The sequence below is a fragment of the Balaenoptera acutorostrata genome, chromosome 8 (genome assembly GCF_949987535.1).
Source record: "Balaenoptera acutorostrata chromosome 8, mBalAcu1.1, whole genome shotgun sequence".
Taxonomy (NCBI): Eukaryota; Metazoa; Chordata; class Mammalia; order Artiodactyla; family Balaenopteridae; genus Balaenoptera; species Balaenoptera acutorostrata.
Window position 1 is genome coordinate 61506053 of NC_080071.1, and position 18080 is coordinate 61524132.

At 39.8% G+C, this 18080-nt stretch overlaps 1 protein-coding gene across 1 annotated transcript in view; it reads right to left on the reverse strand.

Annotated features, from left to right (window-relative positions):
• The window catches only part of ICA1L (islet cell autoantigen 1 like), a 72577-nt gene that overhangs the window by 24158 nt on the left and 30339 nt on the right, over positions 1-18080 (reverse strand). Inside the window, exons 3-9 of the mRNA XM_007190548.2 lie at positions 17027-17099; positions 11380-11503; positions 10019-10217; positions 8134-8259; positions 6261-6359; positions 4921-5006; positions 1264-1307 (exon numbers count right to left, since the gene is read on the reverse strand). Coding sequence (XP_007190610.2) covers positions 1264-1307; positions 4921-5006; positions 6261-6359; positions 8134-8259; positions 10019-10217; positions 11380-11503; positions 17027-17099 — 751 coding nt within the window. The remainder of the gene's footprint in view (positions 1-1263; positions 1308-4920; positions 5007-6260; positions 6360-8133; positions 8260-10018; positions 10218-11379; positions 11504-17026; positions 17100-18080) is intronic.

Sequence of the window (18080 nt, forward strand, 5' to 3'; positions counted from 1 at the left end):
TGTAAAACTCCTAGAATAAAAAACAGAGAAAAAACTCCTTGACGCTGGTATTGGCAATGATTTTTGGTATATGACACAAAAAGCTCAAGACACAAAAGCAAAAATAAACAAGTGGGACTACATCAAACTAAAAATCTCTGGGGAAAAAAAAAAGATCAAGAAAATGAAAAGGCAATTGGCAGAATAGGTAAAATATCTGCACACCATAGATGTGATAAGGCGTTCATATTAAAATATATAATGCACTCATACAACTCAATATTTAAAAAACCAACAATAATCTGATTTTTAAAATGGGTAAAGTAGACATTTTTCCAACCAAAGACATATAAATGGCCAATAGGGACACGAAATGGTGCTCAACAGTACTAATGAAATCAAATACAAATCAAAACCACAATGAAATATCACCTATGCCTGTTAGAATGGCTGTTATAAAAAAGACAGGAGATAAATGCTGGTGGTGATGTGGAGAAAAAGGAAGCCTTGTGTACTGTTGGTGGGAATGTCTAAATTGGTATAGCCATTATGAAAAACAGTATGGAGGTTCCTCAAAAAATTAAAAATAGAACTACTATATGATCCAGCAATTCCACTTCAGGGTTTATATACAAAGGAAATGAAATCACTATCTCAAAGTGGTATCTGCACCCTCATGTTCATTGCCGCGCTGGTTCATTGCTGTTCAAGAGGGCATTACGTTAAGTGAAATAAGTCAGACAGAGGAAGACACTATGATCTCACTTAAATGTGAGATCTAAAAAAGCCGAACTCCTAGAGACAGAGAGTAGACTGGTGGTTGCTAGGGCCTGGGGGATGCGGGAAATGGGGAGATTGGCCAAAGGGTACAACCTTCCAGTTATAAGATGAGTAAGTTCTGGGGATCTAACATATAGCATGTAACTATAGTTAAAAACAATTGCTAAGAGAGTAAATCTTAAATGTTCTTATGCCCAAAATAAATATGGTAACTATGTGAGATGATAGATGTGTTAACTAATCTTATGGTGAAAATCATTTTGCAATACTAACATATACCAAATCATCACACTGTGCACCTTAAACTTACAGTGTTACATGTCAATTACAGCTCCTCAATAAAGCTGGGAAAAAAGGCGAACTCAAGTTTGTACAGAAGAGACTTATAAAGGGACTTAACATTTTTTAATTGAATGGATATTAACACAACCCCCAAAGGCTGTAACAAACTGTTTTGACATTTAAATGTGATCATTTCACATTTTAATGAATTTACCATCTTACCTGGTTCACTTCCCAAGCTCACTGCCTCATCTGACAAAACTAACCTAAAGTAAAGACAAAAAAATCCAAAGATTTTGGTTAAAATACATTTGGGACTCATACTCTACAAACAGTTTTATGTGGCTTAAAAAAAATTTTTTTTAACTGAGGAGACATATAAAATAGTTGTCTGGGGCTTCCCTGGTGGCATAGTGGTTGACAATCTGCCTGCCAATGCAGGGGACATGGGTTCGAGCCCTGGTCTGGGAAGATCCCACATGCCGTGAAGCAACTAAGCCCGTGAGCCACAACTACTGAGCCTGCGCGTCTGGAGCCTGTGCTCCGCAACGAGAGGCCGCGATAGTGAGAGGCCCGCGCACCGCGATGAAGAGTGGCCCCCGCTTACCACAACTAGAGAAAGCCCTCGCACAGAAACAAAGACCAACACAGCCATAAATAAAATAATAAATAAATAAATTAATTAATTAATTAAAAAAAAGAACACTTTAAAAAAAAAAAAAAAGTTGTCTGGTAGATCTCCTAAAATCTGTCTGAGACAAATCTTCTTCTCTAGAGCTACACAGACTGTAAAAATAATCCTTCACCTCTTATCCTTTCAATGTATATTTACTGAGTATTGATGAAGCACCAAGCACCACGTTCAGCATGGTAAACGCTGTGCTAAATACTATACCACAGAGAACATCTGTCACCAACGCCATCAAGTATGAAGTTTAGTTTTCAAGCATTAAAAGGTTTTTTGTTCATCCCACTACTGGGCATATACCCTGAGAAAACCATAATTCAAAAAGAGACATGTACCACAATGTTCACTGCAGCACTATTTACAATAGCCAGGACATGGAAGCAACCTAAGTGTCCATCGACAGATGAATGGATAAAGAAGATGTGGCACATATATACAATGGAATATTACTCAGCCATAAAAAGAAATGAAATTGAGTTATTTGTAGTGAGGTGGATGGACCTAGAGTCTGTCATACAGAGTGAAGTAAGTCAGAAAGAGAAAAACACATACCATATGCTAATGCATATGTATGGAATCTAAAAAAAATGGTACTGATGAACCTAGCAGCAGGGCAGGAATAAAGACGCAGACATAGAGAATGGACTTGAGGACACGGGGGTGGGGAGGGAAGCTGGGGCAAAGTGAGAATAGCATTGACATATATACCCTACCAAATGTAAAATAGATAGCTAGTGGGAAGCAGCAGCATAGCACAGGGAGATCAGCTCCGTGCTTTGCAAAGACCTAGAGGGGTGGGATAGGGAGGGTGGGAGGGAGGCTCAAGAGGGAGGGGATATGGGGATATATGTATGCATAAGGCTGATTTACTTTGTTGTACAACAGAAACTAACACAGCATTGTGAAGCAATTATACTCCAATAAAGATGTATAAAAAAAAATTTTGCTCAAGAATACTTGGGAACTAGAGGGAGTGAAGAATTGTAGAAAAAATGGAATACTGTATTTTGAACAACAAAGTGATGTTTACAAAAGAAGGCACATTGGCCTAAAACATTCCAAACCAATACTAATTTTGGAAATTTATATCATCCATCTGGTATAATAATAAAAAAATGAGATAAAGAAATTGAACCAGATTTAGTTATTATTCCTGGGGTATAACCTCACAACTCTAGTATTGGAGGGTTTTTTAAAATAAGTCTTTTTTTTTTTTTTAAGTTTAATTTTTATTTATTTACTTATTTATTTATGGCTGTGTTGGGTCTTCGTTTCTGTGCGAGGGCTTTCTCTAGTTGTGGCAAGTGGGGGCCACTCTTCATCGCGGTGCGCGGGCCTCTCATTATCGCGGCCTCTCTTGTTGCGGAGCACAGGCTCCAGACGCGCAGGCTCAGTAATTGTGGCTCACGGGCCTAGTTGCTCTGCGGCATGTGGGATCTTCCCAGACCAGGGCTCGAACCCGTGTCCCCTGCATTGGCAGGCAGATTCTCAACCACTGCGCCACCAGGGAAGCCCCTAAAATAAGTCTTTTGGGACTTCCCTGGTGGCACAGTGGTTAAGAATCCGCCTGCCAATGCAGGGGACACGGGCTCGAGCCCTGGTCTGGGAAGATCCCACATGCCGCAGAGCAACTAAGCCTGTGTGCCACAACTACTGAAGCCCGTGTGCCTAGAGCCTGTGCTCCTCAGCAAGAGAAGCCACCGCAATGAGAAGCCCACGCACTGCAGTGAAGAGTAGCCCCCATTCACCACAACTAGAGAAAGCCTGTGCACAGCAACAAAGACTCAACGCAGCCATAAATAAAAAAAAATAAAAAAAATAAAGTCTTTAAAGACACTTAAAAAGCAATATAGTATTTATTTGCAAATACTACAAAAATAAGCCTACAGAGCAGATACCTTGATTTGGGATGAAATTTCCAACGACAGAATAGATAGATGGTGTTTTAAACACTCTGAATGGAAGAGAAGATGAAGTGTTTTGGAATCTGTTAGTTAACTCAAAAGGTAGCTTTCGGACTTCCCTGGTGGCGCAGTGGTTAAGAATTCGCCTGCCAATGCAGGGGAAATGGGTTCGATCCCTGGTCTAGGAAGATCCCACATGCCGAGGAGCAACTAAGCCCGTGCACCACAACTACTGAGCCTGTGCTCTAGAGCCTCCAAGCCACAACTACTGAAGCCCGCGTGCCTAAAGCCTGTGCTCCACAACAAGAGAAGCCACCACAATGAGAAGCTCGCACACCACAACAAAGCGTAGCCCCCACTCGATGCAGCTAGAGAAAGCCTGCGCGCAGCAACGAAGACCCAATGCAGCCAAAAATAAAATAAATAAATAAAATTGTTTTAAAATAAGGTAGCTTTCATAATGCTGAAGATGTATGAGAAGATTCTGAATAAAACTTTCATAAAATGTGGTAACGGAAATATTTACCAATTTAATATACTTAATGTACAATTTTAAATGTCAATGTATAACGAAGTTAATACATTTAATTCATATCTATACATTTGATTGTGTAATCTATATACTAAAACATTTATATATCTAAGTTAGTAAAAACATTTGTATTTCCCCCTAGAGAAAAGGGTGAAATACTTATATTTCAGATCCCCTTCCACTCAACAATATATGGTTGTCATTGTTTGGGCCTATTTCTGGGTTCGCTATTAAACTCAGTGCAGTCTGGTTAAAATGACAAGTGGCAGTTCTGAAAGGAAAACAAAGGTAAAATGTAATTAAAGGGAAGGAAAGAGGCAACGTGAAAGATGTGCACAGCAAGAGCCTCCATTTTCAGGTAACCAATCCCAGTCCCATCTGTGTTGTTTTGGAGACAGATTTTCCATAGCTTCTGTCTCATAGCTGCTGGCACCTGTCCCTTTCTTTTGCAAGCTGCCCCTTCTGGGATTCACTAGGTAGAGGCTCTTAATACAAGGCTCAGTCTCCCACACTATAGAATTTGGGTTTATCACCCAAACTGTTCTGTATTCCTATCATCAACTTTGCCTGCCATGTTAAAAATGGGGGAGGGTGGGTGGTAGGTTTCAAAACAAACGTTTAACGTTAACAGGAAAAATGACAGAGAAATAAGTATTCGGTAAACCAAAGAAGAAGCAACTCTTTCCAAATATATGGTACAATGGTAATGGTATCCAGGACTTCCATAACATGATTTATAACTTTTGTCTGCTTACTTATTGAGGTTTTCCGGGAGAGAACTGTCTTCTATTCGTTCTTCCTTGTGGTCTTCAGTAAGCTTGATTGGAGTGTCTTGTAGTTGCTAAGGGTAAGAAATTCAATGTTAAGTAGATGCAAAGAATCTGTTGCTCTCTTTGCACAAACGAAAATGAGAACAAAAATTCTAAAGAACAATATAAAATAGGAAGAGTTATGAAGTAGAAAGTGTGAGATATGGGAGATGTATGCTGATGTAATTTGACCCGAGCCCTGTGTCCTTTGTCTCCTGGCAGCCTGTAGCCACTACGCACACCATGGGCCAGCCACAGGGTTCACCACTCTGTGATATGCCAAAGAAAAAGAAGACTTACACTGTGTCGCCAGCCGGTACTGCAACGTTCTAAATACAACTAAAGATTTTCAACTTCAAGTCTGAGCAGAAATTGGATATTAAATTTCCCTAAATACACAGTATGCTATACAGTAAAGCATTAACATAGAAAAAGTAAAAAACAAAACACATACACAACAACATAAAACGAATTCAAGGGCATCTACCAAAAACAGAAGATGCTATGTCAGAACCTGACTTAAAAATCCATACTAAGCCCCTGTAATATACAGTTGCAGGATATGAACCCATCACAGATATCACATTCAACTTAGGCACACTCAACATTTTCAAGCTCTACTGAAAATAAAGCAGAATGATAAGTTCAAAGGTACTGAAACCTAGCTTACCAGAACGGAAGAAATGATTAACACAGTGCATCTCTGCTGGATAAGCCATATGCACAGAAGGTTGACAGGAAGGGTACATTTTCATGTAGGTGTTACAGAAAGAGCTGACCTAATACAGTAGTCTCTTCAGAGGCAACCACACATACATAATGACCAAAACTGGCATAATTTTTGTATCATGAATCACATCTATGACATGAGTGTAAAAGTAAAGCAAGGAGATTTTTCTTTAACTCCTAAAATTGTCAGGAGGGTAATGTGGTCATTTTTGAAAACACATTACCACTTTCCATCACTTGTTCCTCTCAAGTTTTTCCTTTCCATAACCTTTTCTCTCTTTTGTATTTTAATTTTCTTTTCACTTTCTCTTTTAGTCCCCCTTCCCCCCACCCTACTAATAATATCTTGAGCCCACCAGCAGTATTTCCATGTATTTGTTTAGTGCTGCTGGTAGAATCTGGAATCAGGGAACTTCAGAAAAATGGCTGAAAGAGTGTAGAAAAACGTTTCCCAGTGTTTTGTAAAGTTGAAATTAGGCTTAGCAAAAAGTAGTTTCAAAATTATTATCCAAATGAAGTGTAATAAATCTAAGAAAAGACCATTGAAAGAAATGTACCTTGAGAGCTACAAAATCATATGGATGAAAGCCAATACAGGTCCCATGGATTTGGGACATCATTCGAGCTGTTTTCTCCCAGAATCCAAGCAGTGTCCTCTGCAGAAAAAGAAAAGGTGACACTACAGTTCTCCTTCGTCTCCTCTTTTTTCAGTGCTATTTTTCCTCACTATAGTAGATGAATAGTTGTCAGATAATAAGAAGTAGGAACTAAAATCAATTTCCAAGTTTGGGGAACCAGCAAGCACTGTAAACAGTAATTCTCCATAAGAATTGGCATTGTATCTGCATGTATGTGTGCCTATCTGTATACAGCACTGAAATGTACACTGGAGCCAGCTAGAGAGTAATTGCAGCCGAGAGAATGAAACTGGCAGATTAGAACACCGTCTGAGGAATCCAAAAGAAAAATGGTAAAAGCACCAAAATATCGTATTTGCATTAGAAGTATATGTATAAATCTTTATGTTGGTAAGCATATAATACAAACCTTTATTAATTGCAGTAAAATAATTTGTACCACTAAATTTGGACTTTCATTTAGAGTTCAAGAAAGACTTCTCAAAAAAATGTGTTATCGGCTTCCCTGGTGGCGCAGTGGTTGAGAATCCGCCTGTCAATGCAGGGGACATGGGTTCGAGCCCTGGTCTGGGAAGATCCCACATGCCGCGGAGCAACTAGGCCCGTGAGCCACAACTACTGAGCCTGCGCGTCTGGAGCCTGTGCTCTGCAACGGGAGAGGCCGTGATAGTGAGAGGCCCGCGCACCGCGATGAAGAGTGGCCCCCACTTGCTGCACCTAGAGAAAGCCCTCGTACAGAAACGAAGACCCAACACAGCCAAAAATAAATAAATAATAATTAAAAAAAAAAAATGTGTTACCAAGCTAACTCAAGTAATTCTCCCTGCAGTGGAAGCACGGAGTCTTAACCACTGGGCCACCGGGGAAGTCCTGTCACATGCTTTTATTTTCAAGCGCATCCTCTCTTGATTTCTTGAATTCCACAGTGCTGAACTGAATGAGGCAGATTCCCTAAAAGCAGCAGCGAATATCCATTTCCTTTAGTTTGTTATTGTTTTCTCATGTAAAAAAACGTATTCTCCTATTCTGCCATTTACAAATACCTGATAAAATCAGTAACTGCTACCTGTTAATATCTAACTTACTCATTGTATGCTATTTATGTATGATTTGGAATAAAGTAAGCACAAATGAGACTTCTGAGATTAAAGTGGCGTGGAATGGCAGTTTGGCAGAATGAAAAGAACACAAGACCTAGAATTAGAAAACTTAAGTTTTTAAGCCCAACATTGCCATTTAATTCTCACTTTCCTCATCCATAAAATGATAGAGAAGTGTTGCAGAGCATGGGCTCTAGGCATGCAGGCTTCAGTAGCTCTGGCATTCGGGCTCAGTACTTGTGGCTCACGGGCTCCAGAGAGCAGGCTCCGCAGTTCAGGGCCACAGCATATTTGCTTCAAATGAAACTGTATGTAGAACTAGTTTAACATAGAGTAGCTCTGAATGAACCAAGGCTAATAGGCCTTGAATCCTGCCTCCTCTCCACGTTCCCCTCCTCAACCCTAGACAGTCCGTAAAGTGTCTGTCTGTCTCTCCTAGGATACCAAGGGGAATAATGTGAAGCTATGGGAGTAGGCAAAGAAAGACCCTAAGGTCTTTTCCAGTCTGAAAAGACTGGAAAAGTCTTTTCCATTCATGATTCTGAATGTCATAACTCAGTAAGTCAATTTCAGCAAGGTCAAAGGAATCTGATCAATTATACAGTTTTTTTTGCACCCTTTAGACAACTTTTAAAAAGGAATCTCACCACTCATCTTTACTGCAAGGACATGCTGACCATGGAGGTGGGTACCTGGTAGGTAGCGAGTGAATGAGACAACATATTGCAGCGACTAGCTCCAAGTAAATCCACTTTCTGACAAACATCCATCTTTAACTTGTCAAAAGAAGCTTTGCTATTTCTCACTTGGATCTGTACCTGCAACCACAAAAGTGTTAATTATTATTGCTTATAATACAGAAATAAATATACCACACAGGTTTATGATACATGTTTTCAGACACATGAAATTGTAATAAAGAAGACTAATTCCCTTTCCCTGTATTATTTCAAAATTAATGGAAAAGATTTTGGTTATTTTTAGTAACTGTAGGAGATTTTTTCCAGCAGATATCTTTATGCTGAGAAACTATGTGATGAAAGATAGAAAGTACATAGTTAAGAAAAAAAAACCAAACAGATTCCAAATAAAAACAAACATCCAAAACTACTGATGGATAATATTTAGCTAAGAAAGAGTAGAAGAATAAATGGAAAGAGGACATAGTAAAAGTGTTGAGAAACATTAATAATAATTCTGAATCATAGATATATTTATAAACTTAAATACAGGCTTATTATATTTCTTACAAATGAGTCATTTATCACCAAGTAGTGTGAATACTCAACTTTAAATATACTCATTCATTCATTCGACAAATACTTATGAGGTATCTATTATGTGCCAGGCACTGTTCCAGGCACTGGGATGCTGTGGTGAACAAACAATGTTCCACACCATCCCTGAGTGAGGAGGCCCAGGAAAAAAAGAAAATAAATATATAACATAATCTCAAGTCACAAAGATAATATATAAATGCAACAGAAATGGGTGACAACTTTTGATTAGATGGTCAGGGAAGTCCTTGGTGAGTTCATGCGTGATGTGTGAACTGGGATAGGAAGATGATGAGCGGGCCCTGCTAAGACCCTGAGGAGAGCCTTCTAGACCCAGGGAAAAGGAAGGACAAAAGTCCTGGGTGTGGGAGGTGTTTTCAGAGCAGGAAGGAATAGGGTAGAGCCAATTCCTTCCTCAAGCATATAAAGGGCTGGAGCACAGAAAGTAAGTACTGTACAAGATGTGGCAGCAGAGGGACCAGGGATCAGACTGTGCAGGGCTAGCTGGGTCTAGACGAGAGGTGTGGATTGTATTCTTTTTTTTTTTAATTGAGGTGAAATTCACATAACATATACTTAACCGTTTTAAAACTGTACAATTCAGTGACACTAGTGCATTGACAATGTTGTGCAACCACTCCCTTGGAGTGTATTCTAATTGTCAAGGATTATAAAGGGGACAGAATAACAGGTTGCCTGAGGCCATGTGTCCAGCTACTGCCCAGGTCTGTTGGAGTAATCATTGAGGCAAAGAACTTGTAACAGCTAGTAAAAAGACTCCATCAATACTAAATATAAATATGGATTTTTATTATAGGCACTTTATGAAGGAGTGAGTGAATTTTACTATTCATGTATGGAAAATTCAGGGAATACAATTTATAATAAGGAGTTTACTTAGCAAAATATATGTTCACACATGTCATTGCTTTAACAGTTTGTGGTCAAACTATGTATTGTGGCAGAATGAAAAATTTGATAACCTTCACTTATAATTAATAATCATTTTACATGAGTTTTTACTAAAGGTTTTTTTCCTGACTAATGAACTGTTTTCCTCCTGCAAACAACTCCTAAAAGTCCAGGTAGGCAACATTTAAAAGGTAGATCTATTATGCCACTCAAAGAGTAAAAAAAAAAAAAAAGTGTGACAACCTTCTGTACGTTAACTGAAGATTTCCAAGCAACCAAGAATTTATAAGATAACACATTTTCCAAAAATAGTCCGACGTTTTATACTCTTGATTAAATTACTCTGTAGAGCTTCAAGAAAACATAAAAAAGGGATGTATTTTCATACTTTTCGGAACTTTTCCATTTGCTTTAAGGTGTCTGGGTCCAGTTCCTGGGATACGTCTTTCATCCACAGCAGAGCTCCCCTATATTCTGTGCGCGCTTGCTCCATCCGATTAACTGTCATCAAGGTATCAGACACTGCCCTTTCACTGAATGTTGCTACTTCTTGCTTAAGACGAGACAGCGGAGTATACAGAGCCAATCTAATGGCAGAGAGGTAAAAATAAGAGGCATGTACATCCCATAAGCAAAATAAAACAAAAACAACCATAAAGCATAACTTGCTATCAAGATGAGTCTATACACAGGAAATTATTAAGATGCCTAAGAAAATCAGAAAGCAAATAAGGATCATACAGTTAACTTTGAACTGTTAATAAAGATGTGTTTATCTCTCTCCCTTTTCTTGTTTTAGGAAATATCAATATATGATTTTTGCAACATTTTAGATGTTTATCCATGTATAAACAATCTGCCAAGTAAATCTGCCATTTAGAAAAGAATTCCTTGAGTAAAGAGATCCTATATTTATAAAGCATAATCCTATAAGCAGAAAGCCTTTCTTTTGACAAATTTAGAGAAAACTTGGGTATAGAAAAGCAGATAAAATGCTAGATGAAGGAATGAGGATAAAATTCTTAGCAGCTGAGGATAAGAACAAGAGAAAAAAAGATTTAAGAAACACAAGTCAAACCCAGCTCCTCTGGTCTGCTTTTGACTTAGTGGCAATAGAGGGGCTTTTATTGGCTTTCTCTTTGTCAGCTCCTTAAAGGTGGACTTTTGCACTAATATGGTGTTTCAGAATAAAGCCACTTAAGTTATATATCGTCATTACAGGTCCAATAAAATCTATTTTTATTTTTCTCTAGAAAATGCAAAGATTTTGGCTTTATTTAGTAATTGTAGGAGATTCTTTGCAGCAGGTATCTTTATGTTAAAAAGTTGTAAAATAATGAATGCAAAGTATATAATTAAGAAGACAAAATTTCCTCTGCCTAAAAAGAGGAAAAGTTCCAATGTCCTCATAGATAGTATAATATCCAAAAAGTGAAAAGAAATATATATATATTTAAATTTTAGCCATTCTGTGCCTCTGTTACATTAAACCACTTAAGAAATTTAAGTACAGGCCTAAAGTCTATTTCTAGGAATTAAGCAGCCTGTGAATGTCAATTTTTAAATAATTATTTTAAGTTCAAAATAAATAAGAGTTAGGCATCAAAACAACTATATACTGCAATATACTTCTCTTTTAACCCTCAACTGGAATGAAGAGAAACCTTTACAAATATGCAAATTTAACTACACACATCAAAACTGTCATACTGACTACAAATTTAAGGATGATGCAAAACCATGATAAACCTTTGCTTGGCTGAAGAACAGAGTGCCTTGCCAGTGGCATCCATCATTTTGCCAGCCTGTGTTGTATCCCGTTCTGCTTGGAACTTTAAAAAGAGCCCTAGTTCGTTTTCTTCCTCCGATATAACTAGGGAAAAAATGACAGTATAGTTCATTGTTTCATTTCATCATTGGTTTAAAACACACACACACACACACACACGACTAAAATTCTCACAGCAATAATTCTCTATACATAAGAATTACTTGGGGGTGGAAGGAGAGACACTTATTTTTAAAATGCAAATTCCTGGGCTTCATCTCCAGAGATTCTGATTTTACAGGTCTGAGGATCTGTTTTTGTTTTTTTTTTTAAACAAGCACTCCAGATGATTTTGATGCACTGACTCCATGGACCTCACTTCGGGGAAGACTGATCTTTAGTGAAAAAAAAAAATCCAAAATAATAAAATAAAACAAAACCACAGATGACGCATTTTCAAACGTGCAGAGATGCATTTTAGGATCATTGCCTCTTACAAAGTATTTGGGGTTTTCTATTTATTTATTTATTTTATTTATTTATTTTTGGCTGCATTGGGTCTTCGTTGCTGTGCGCAGGCTTTCTCTAGTTGCGTCAAGCGGGGGCTACTCTTCATTGCAGTGTGCGGGCTTCTCATTGCAGTGGCTTCTCTTGTTGCGGAGCACAGGCTCTAGGCACATGGGCTTCAGTAGTTGTGGCTCGCGGGCTCGAGAACGCAGGCTCAGTAGTTGTGGTGCACGGGCTTCTCATTGCAGTGGCTTCTCTTGTTGCGGAGCACAGGCTCTAGGCACACGGGCTTCAGTAGTTGTGGCTTGGGGGCTCGAGAGCACAGGCTCAGTAGTTGTGGTGCATGGGCTTAGCTGTTCCACGGCATGTGGGATCTTCCTGGACCAGGGCTCAAACCTGTGTCCCCTGCACTGGCAGTCAGATTCTTAACCACTGCACCACCAGGGAAGCCCCTGGCTTTCTATTTAAACTTAACTTATTCTTGTCTCCCATCCTGGCTTCATTTTCCTATGCTCAGGATCTCAGACCCACAACTGTCCACGATTTCGCTCCTAAAACCCTTAAAGTTGTCATGTAGTACAATACTACTCAAAGTGTGGTCCATGGTCCAAGACCAGTCCAGAACCATTTGCTACCAGCTTGTGACAAATATCAAAACTAAGAAACTATCTAGAAACTTTTACCAATTTGACTGTTTTATATCTATTGAGTCTAATAATAAAAAAGTGTGCCTATATTTTGCATGTCTTCTTTAATTTCATTTTTCTGAAAATTCATTTTTATTGTATTTTCAAAAGTGTCAGTTTATAACAGATTGAAAGTAAAACACAAGACAGAAAATGGCCCTTCACCACAGTTTTAGAAGCACTGATCTAGCGGAAGATGACCCTTTAATCACAATAAGACAAACAGGTGAGGAAGCCCATAAAGTTGTTCAAATTGTGAGCTTAAAGTGAAAAACAAGGACTTCCCTGGTGGCGCAGTGGTTAAGAATCCACCTGCCAATGCAGGGGACACGGGTTCGAGCCCTGGTCCGGGAAGATCCCACATGCTGCAGAGCAACTAAACCTGTGCACCACAACTACTGAGCCTGCGTTCTAGAGCCTGCGAGCCACAACTACTGAGCCTGCATTCTAGAGCCTGCGAGCCACAACTACTGAGCCCATGTGCCACAACTACTGAAGCCTGCATGCCACAACTACTGAAGTCCGCGTTCCTAGAGCCTGTGCTCCACAACAAGAGAAGTCACTGCAATGAGAAGCCCGTGCACCGCAACGAAGAGTACCTCCCACTTGCCGCAACTAGAGGAAGCCCGTGCGCAGCAACAAAGAGCCAATGCAGCCAAAAACAACTAATTAATAAATTAAAAAAGAATTCTATAAAAAAAAGTGAAAAACATGACAAATGTCATGCTTAATTTCACCCTAGTTTACTGATGGAAAAACTGAAGTTAAAAACTGAAAGGGGGGCTTCCCTGGTGGCGCAGTGGTTGAGAGTCTGCCTGCCAATGCAGGGGACACGGGTTCGAGCCCTGGTCTAGGAAGATCCCACATGCCGCGGAGCAACTAGGCCCGTGAGCCACAACTACTGAGCCTGCGCGTCTGGAGCCTGTGCTCCGCAACAAGAGAGGCCGTGATAGTGAGAGGCCCGCGCACCGCGATGAAGAGTGGCCCCCGCTTGCCGCAACTGGAGAAAGCTCTCGCACAGAAACGAAGACCCAACACAGCCATAAATAAATAAATAAAATGCCTTTAAAAAAAAAAAAAACTGAAAGGGAAGTCCCTTTTAATACCTCTGAGGCAGCAGGGGAACTCAGGCCTTCTCACTTGCTAGCTGCCCCCCCGCCTGGTCCTCCCTGTAGTGCCTACAAGGGAGGCCCTAGGAGAGCACGATGGTGTTTGGGAGAGGGCGTCTACACATTCTGTAGTATCATCTTTAACAAAACCGTGTGCTGTTTTATGAACAACTAACCTGATTAAGAGTGGATTGGATTTGAGGAATCTGGTTAATTTAATATTCTCATTACTTCAAAGATGTACAGATTACACATTTCCTTTGAATCAGAACTTCATAAAATATACCTCAATGAAAACTACTAGAAAAAAAATATTAACTTGTAGATGATCCAGAAAGCTCTCTGAGAACTTGGACTACCTCATTAACAAATATCAATTGAACATGAACCATCATTGAGCCTCATCCTTATCAATGCAGAAAGGGGAGGAGATGAAGCTGAATCTGTGCTAATTCTGTGTTGGGACCTGCTGCCAGAAACTACAGAGGCCCTACTCCTATGTGTTCTTCCCCAGCCAAGTTATTCTCGTAAAGCTTTATAGTGCCGGAGGAATCTACTGCAATTGTCCGATGTTAGTCTCAACAGAAGATCTATTAATAAAACAGTATTCAAGAAATCACACAGTCATACACAATCTTGAAGAGAAAGTACATGATGAAATCTATATATGTATATCTCTTCCTTACCCTGAAATGCTCCACCAGCATGCTAAAAGATCTGGTGATTCCAGGACAAAATGCAGTATGCACAAACTTGCCAATGTTTCTTTACCTTTCCATTTCTGTCACAGGACTCCCCTGCTCCAATGATTGCAATGGCTTTTTACCACTTGGTAAAATATTTAAGGTCCTTAGCAATCTGACTCGAATCTTCCTTTGCTCTTGTATCACCCTACTAGTCCCAATTACAAACTCTTCTGTCATGCAGACTGTTCCCACTCTTTAACCTTATTCCTTGACTCCAATTCCCTTTCTTCCCACATATTCAACATCTATAAACCTTTTACGTTTTACCTTAATTCCCATCTATGGAGTTGCCTTTACCAATCACTCTAATACACAGTTATTTTTCACTCCAAGAGAATTCAGAGGTATGTCTGTATCACTATCTTGAATTCAATTACACACTATTCTTGTCTCTTATTTTGTTACAAAAAGTTGTTTCTCCAACTATTGCCTTGGGAAAAGGACATAGTTTTACACATGGCAGGCACTCAAAAATTATCATGCTATAATGGATTTCTTGCTTTAATGGGTCAATATATGAACTTTGATTGTAAAATTTTGAGACCAATTTACACAGCTACACAAGAAAACCATTCATTGAGCAAATATGTATTAAGTATGGACTGTATGCTAGACATTGTTTCTAGGCTAGGAGACACAGAAATAAACAGACAAATTCCTGTCCTTAAGGACAGCATATTCTAGTGGTGGTAAGAAAAACAACAGATAAAATATACAGAATGTTGAATACTGTTAAGTTCTATTGTTAAGTAGACAGACTTATGAGAAAGAGGGGTATTTCATTTTAGATATGGGGGTCAGGGAAGGACTCACTAAAAAGATGACATTTGACCATATACCTAAAGAAGATTGGGAGCCTACTATGCAGATATGCCTACTGTGAAGGAGATTAACATGGCTCAAGAGGAGATGAGATTAGAGAAGTAACAGAATCAGAGAGGTGGCCATGTCCAGTAGGGAACCGTAATTAAGGCAGGAGAAGAGATCCAAAGATTGAATTCCAACCAGAAGAGGTCAAGAGAGGAGAGGGCTTCCCTGGTGGCACAGTGGTTAAGAATCCACCTGCCAATGCAGGGGACACGGGTTCGAGCCCTGGTCCAGGAAGATCCCACATGCCGCGGAGCAACTAAGCCCGTGCACCACAACTACTGAGCCTGTGTGCCACAACTACTGAAGCCCACGCACCTAGAGCCCGTGCTCCGCAACAAGAGAAGCCACCTCAATGAGAAGCCCAGGCACCGCAATGAAGAGTAGCCCCTGCTCGCCGCAACTAGAGAAAGCCCGCGGGCAGCAACGAAGACCCAACACAGCAATAAATAAAATAAAATAATTTATTTAAAAATAAAATAGGGCTTCCCGGGTGGCGCAGTGGTTGAGAATCTGCCTGCCAATACAGGGGACGCGGGTTCGAGCCCTAGTCTGGGAAGATCCCACATGCCACGGAGCAACTAAGCCCGTGAGCCACAACTGCTGAGCCTACGCGTCTGGAGCCTGTGCTCCGCAACGGGAGAGGCCGCGACAGTGAGAGGCCCGCGCACCGCGATGAAGAGTGGCCCCCGCTCGCCGCAACTGGAGAAAGCCCTCGCACAGAAACGAAGACCCAACACAGCCAAAATAAATAAATAAATAAATAAATAAAAAATAGAAGAGAGGAGATTCCAGCAGTGGCAGGATACCGAGAAGGAATGACCCTTAAAAAGAAATCCAGGGACGTGTGGTACCTGGAAGCCAAGCGAAGAGAGTGTCTCAAGGAGGGGGCGGATAATCAACTGTGTTAAATAATGTGACACGGACCGAGAATTGGTCCCTGGATTTATTGCTTCATGACTATGACAAGAGCAGTCTGGTGGAGTGGCGGAGGTGAAAACCTGACTGGGGTGAGTACGAGAGAAAGTGGAAGGAAAGGAATGGACACTGTGCCTACAGATAATTATGTCGAAATTCCCTGTGAAAGGCGCAGAGGAATGGGATGGCAACTGCTAGAGCAAGTAGGGGCTGAGAAAGAGAGCTTTTAAATGATGGAAGCAAATCCACTTAAGACTCTGGGAAGGGGGCTTCCCTGGTGGCGCAGTGGTTGAGAATCTGCCTGCCAATGCAGGGGACACGGGTTCGAACCCTGGTCTGGGAAGATCCCACATGCCGCGGAGCAACTGGGCCCGTGAGCCACAATTACTGAGCCTGCGCGTCTGGAGCCTGTGCTCCGCAACGAGGCCGCGATAGTCAGAGGCCCGCGCACCGTGATGAAGAGTGGCCCCCGCTTGCCACAGCTGGAGAAAGCCCTGGCACAGAAACGAAGACCCAACACATCCATAAATAAAATAAATAAATAAAATTAAAAGAAAAAAAAAGACTCTGGGAAGGAAAACTAAACTCGGCAAAATGAATCTGTCAGAGGATTTGATGAACTGAGGACACTGGGGGATTTGAGAACAGGTCACTGTAAATACTCATTTTTGTCATTAGAAACTGTCCACAAAATAATTCAATAAACTACTATTTTTACATTAAATCTTTCATTTAAAAAAATGCAAATGAATATTTATTTTAAACGGGAATTATCAGATATCTATGATTTCATACCATTGAGTCTCAGCTGATATTTCTCAACTATCTTCAGAAGTTCAGTGCATGTCTCTTGAATGGAGTGAAAAACCTTTGAAATATAAATTTTATTAGGACAATGTAAAGAACCATAAACAAATATAAAATACTTAAAAAGCACTTCAAAGGCAAAACATTTTCTTATAAGTATGTTGTCTATTTTCTTTGACTGTGATATACTTCAGTTTTGGTTTTATTTCAGGTGTAGAAAAAGCACATTTAGATTTCCCCCATGAGGGTTGGAAAAAATGGTGATAAATACATGGGAGCTAATAAAAATTTATAACTGTGGAATTTGTCCTCCCCTCAGCTCCAAACTATCTAAATAGCAAAAAGGTAAATCTAATATAAACTACATCAAACATTGCTTACCACAGATGAAAAGAGTATAGATAGCCTTAGAAAACATTAACTAACTCGGAGTCTCACTTTTCTCCAATATTGGTCTAAGCAAAACAGGTCAGTGAGTTTACCATAAAAATTAAATAATGTGTTACAACATCAAAAATAAATTACTTTTGGATTATTTTTGTTTAGAATTTTCCATGAATATTAATCCCTTCATTATCACTGCTGCTAATAGCTGACAAAAAAATAAAATATCCAGTAGGCTTCCATTTCAAAGCAAGCAAGTGAAAATTTGAGATCAGGACACATACACGTGAGGTAACTCTTCACACATATCTATACATTTGGGTTTTCCCAGAGAAACCAGCCAGCATGGGTTTTAGGGTGCAGCCTAAAGAAGACTCACAAAGTCCTTCGCTGAAGAGTTGCTATGAGACTTTAGTTCAAAAAGACCTTGGCACTGTGGTATATTAGGCCCTAATCCTTTGATTATCAAATGAACTTCCAATATCACCATTAAGCCTGAATGATCTATCTCTGACGTAGTTTTGCTGTTACTTTGACATTTGATCAGACCAAAGGAAGATTGATAGTAGACACTAAAATCTAAATGGAGGAGCAACCATCAATTTTCCACGTAAGTTTAAGTATGTTTGGATTACACTTGGTATATGGATTTGGCAAT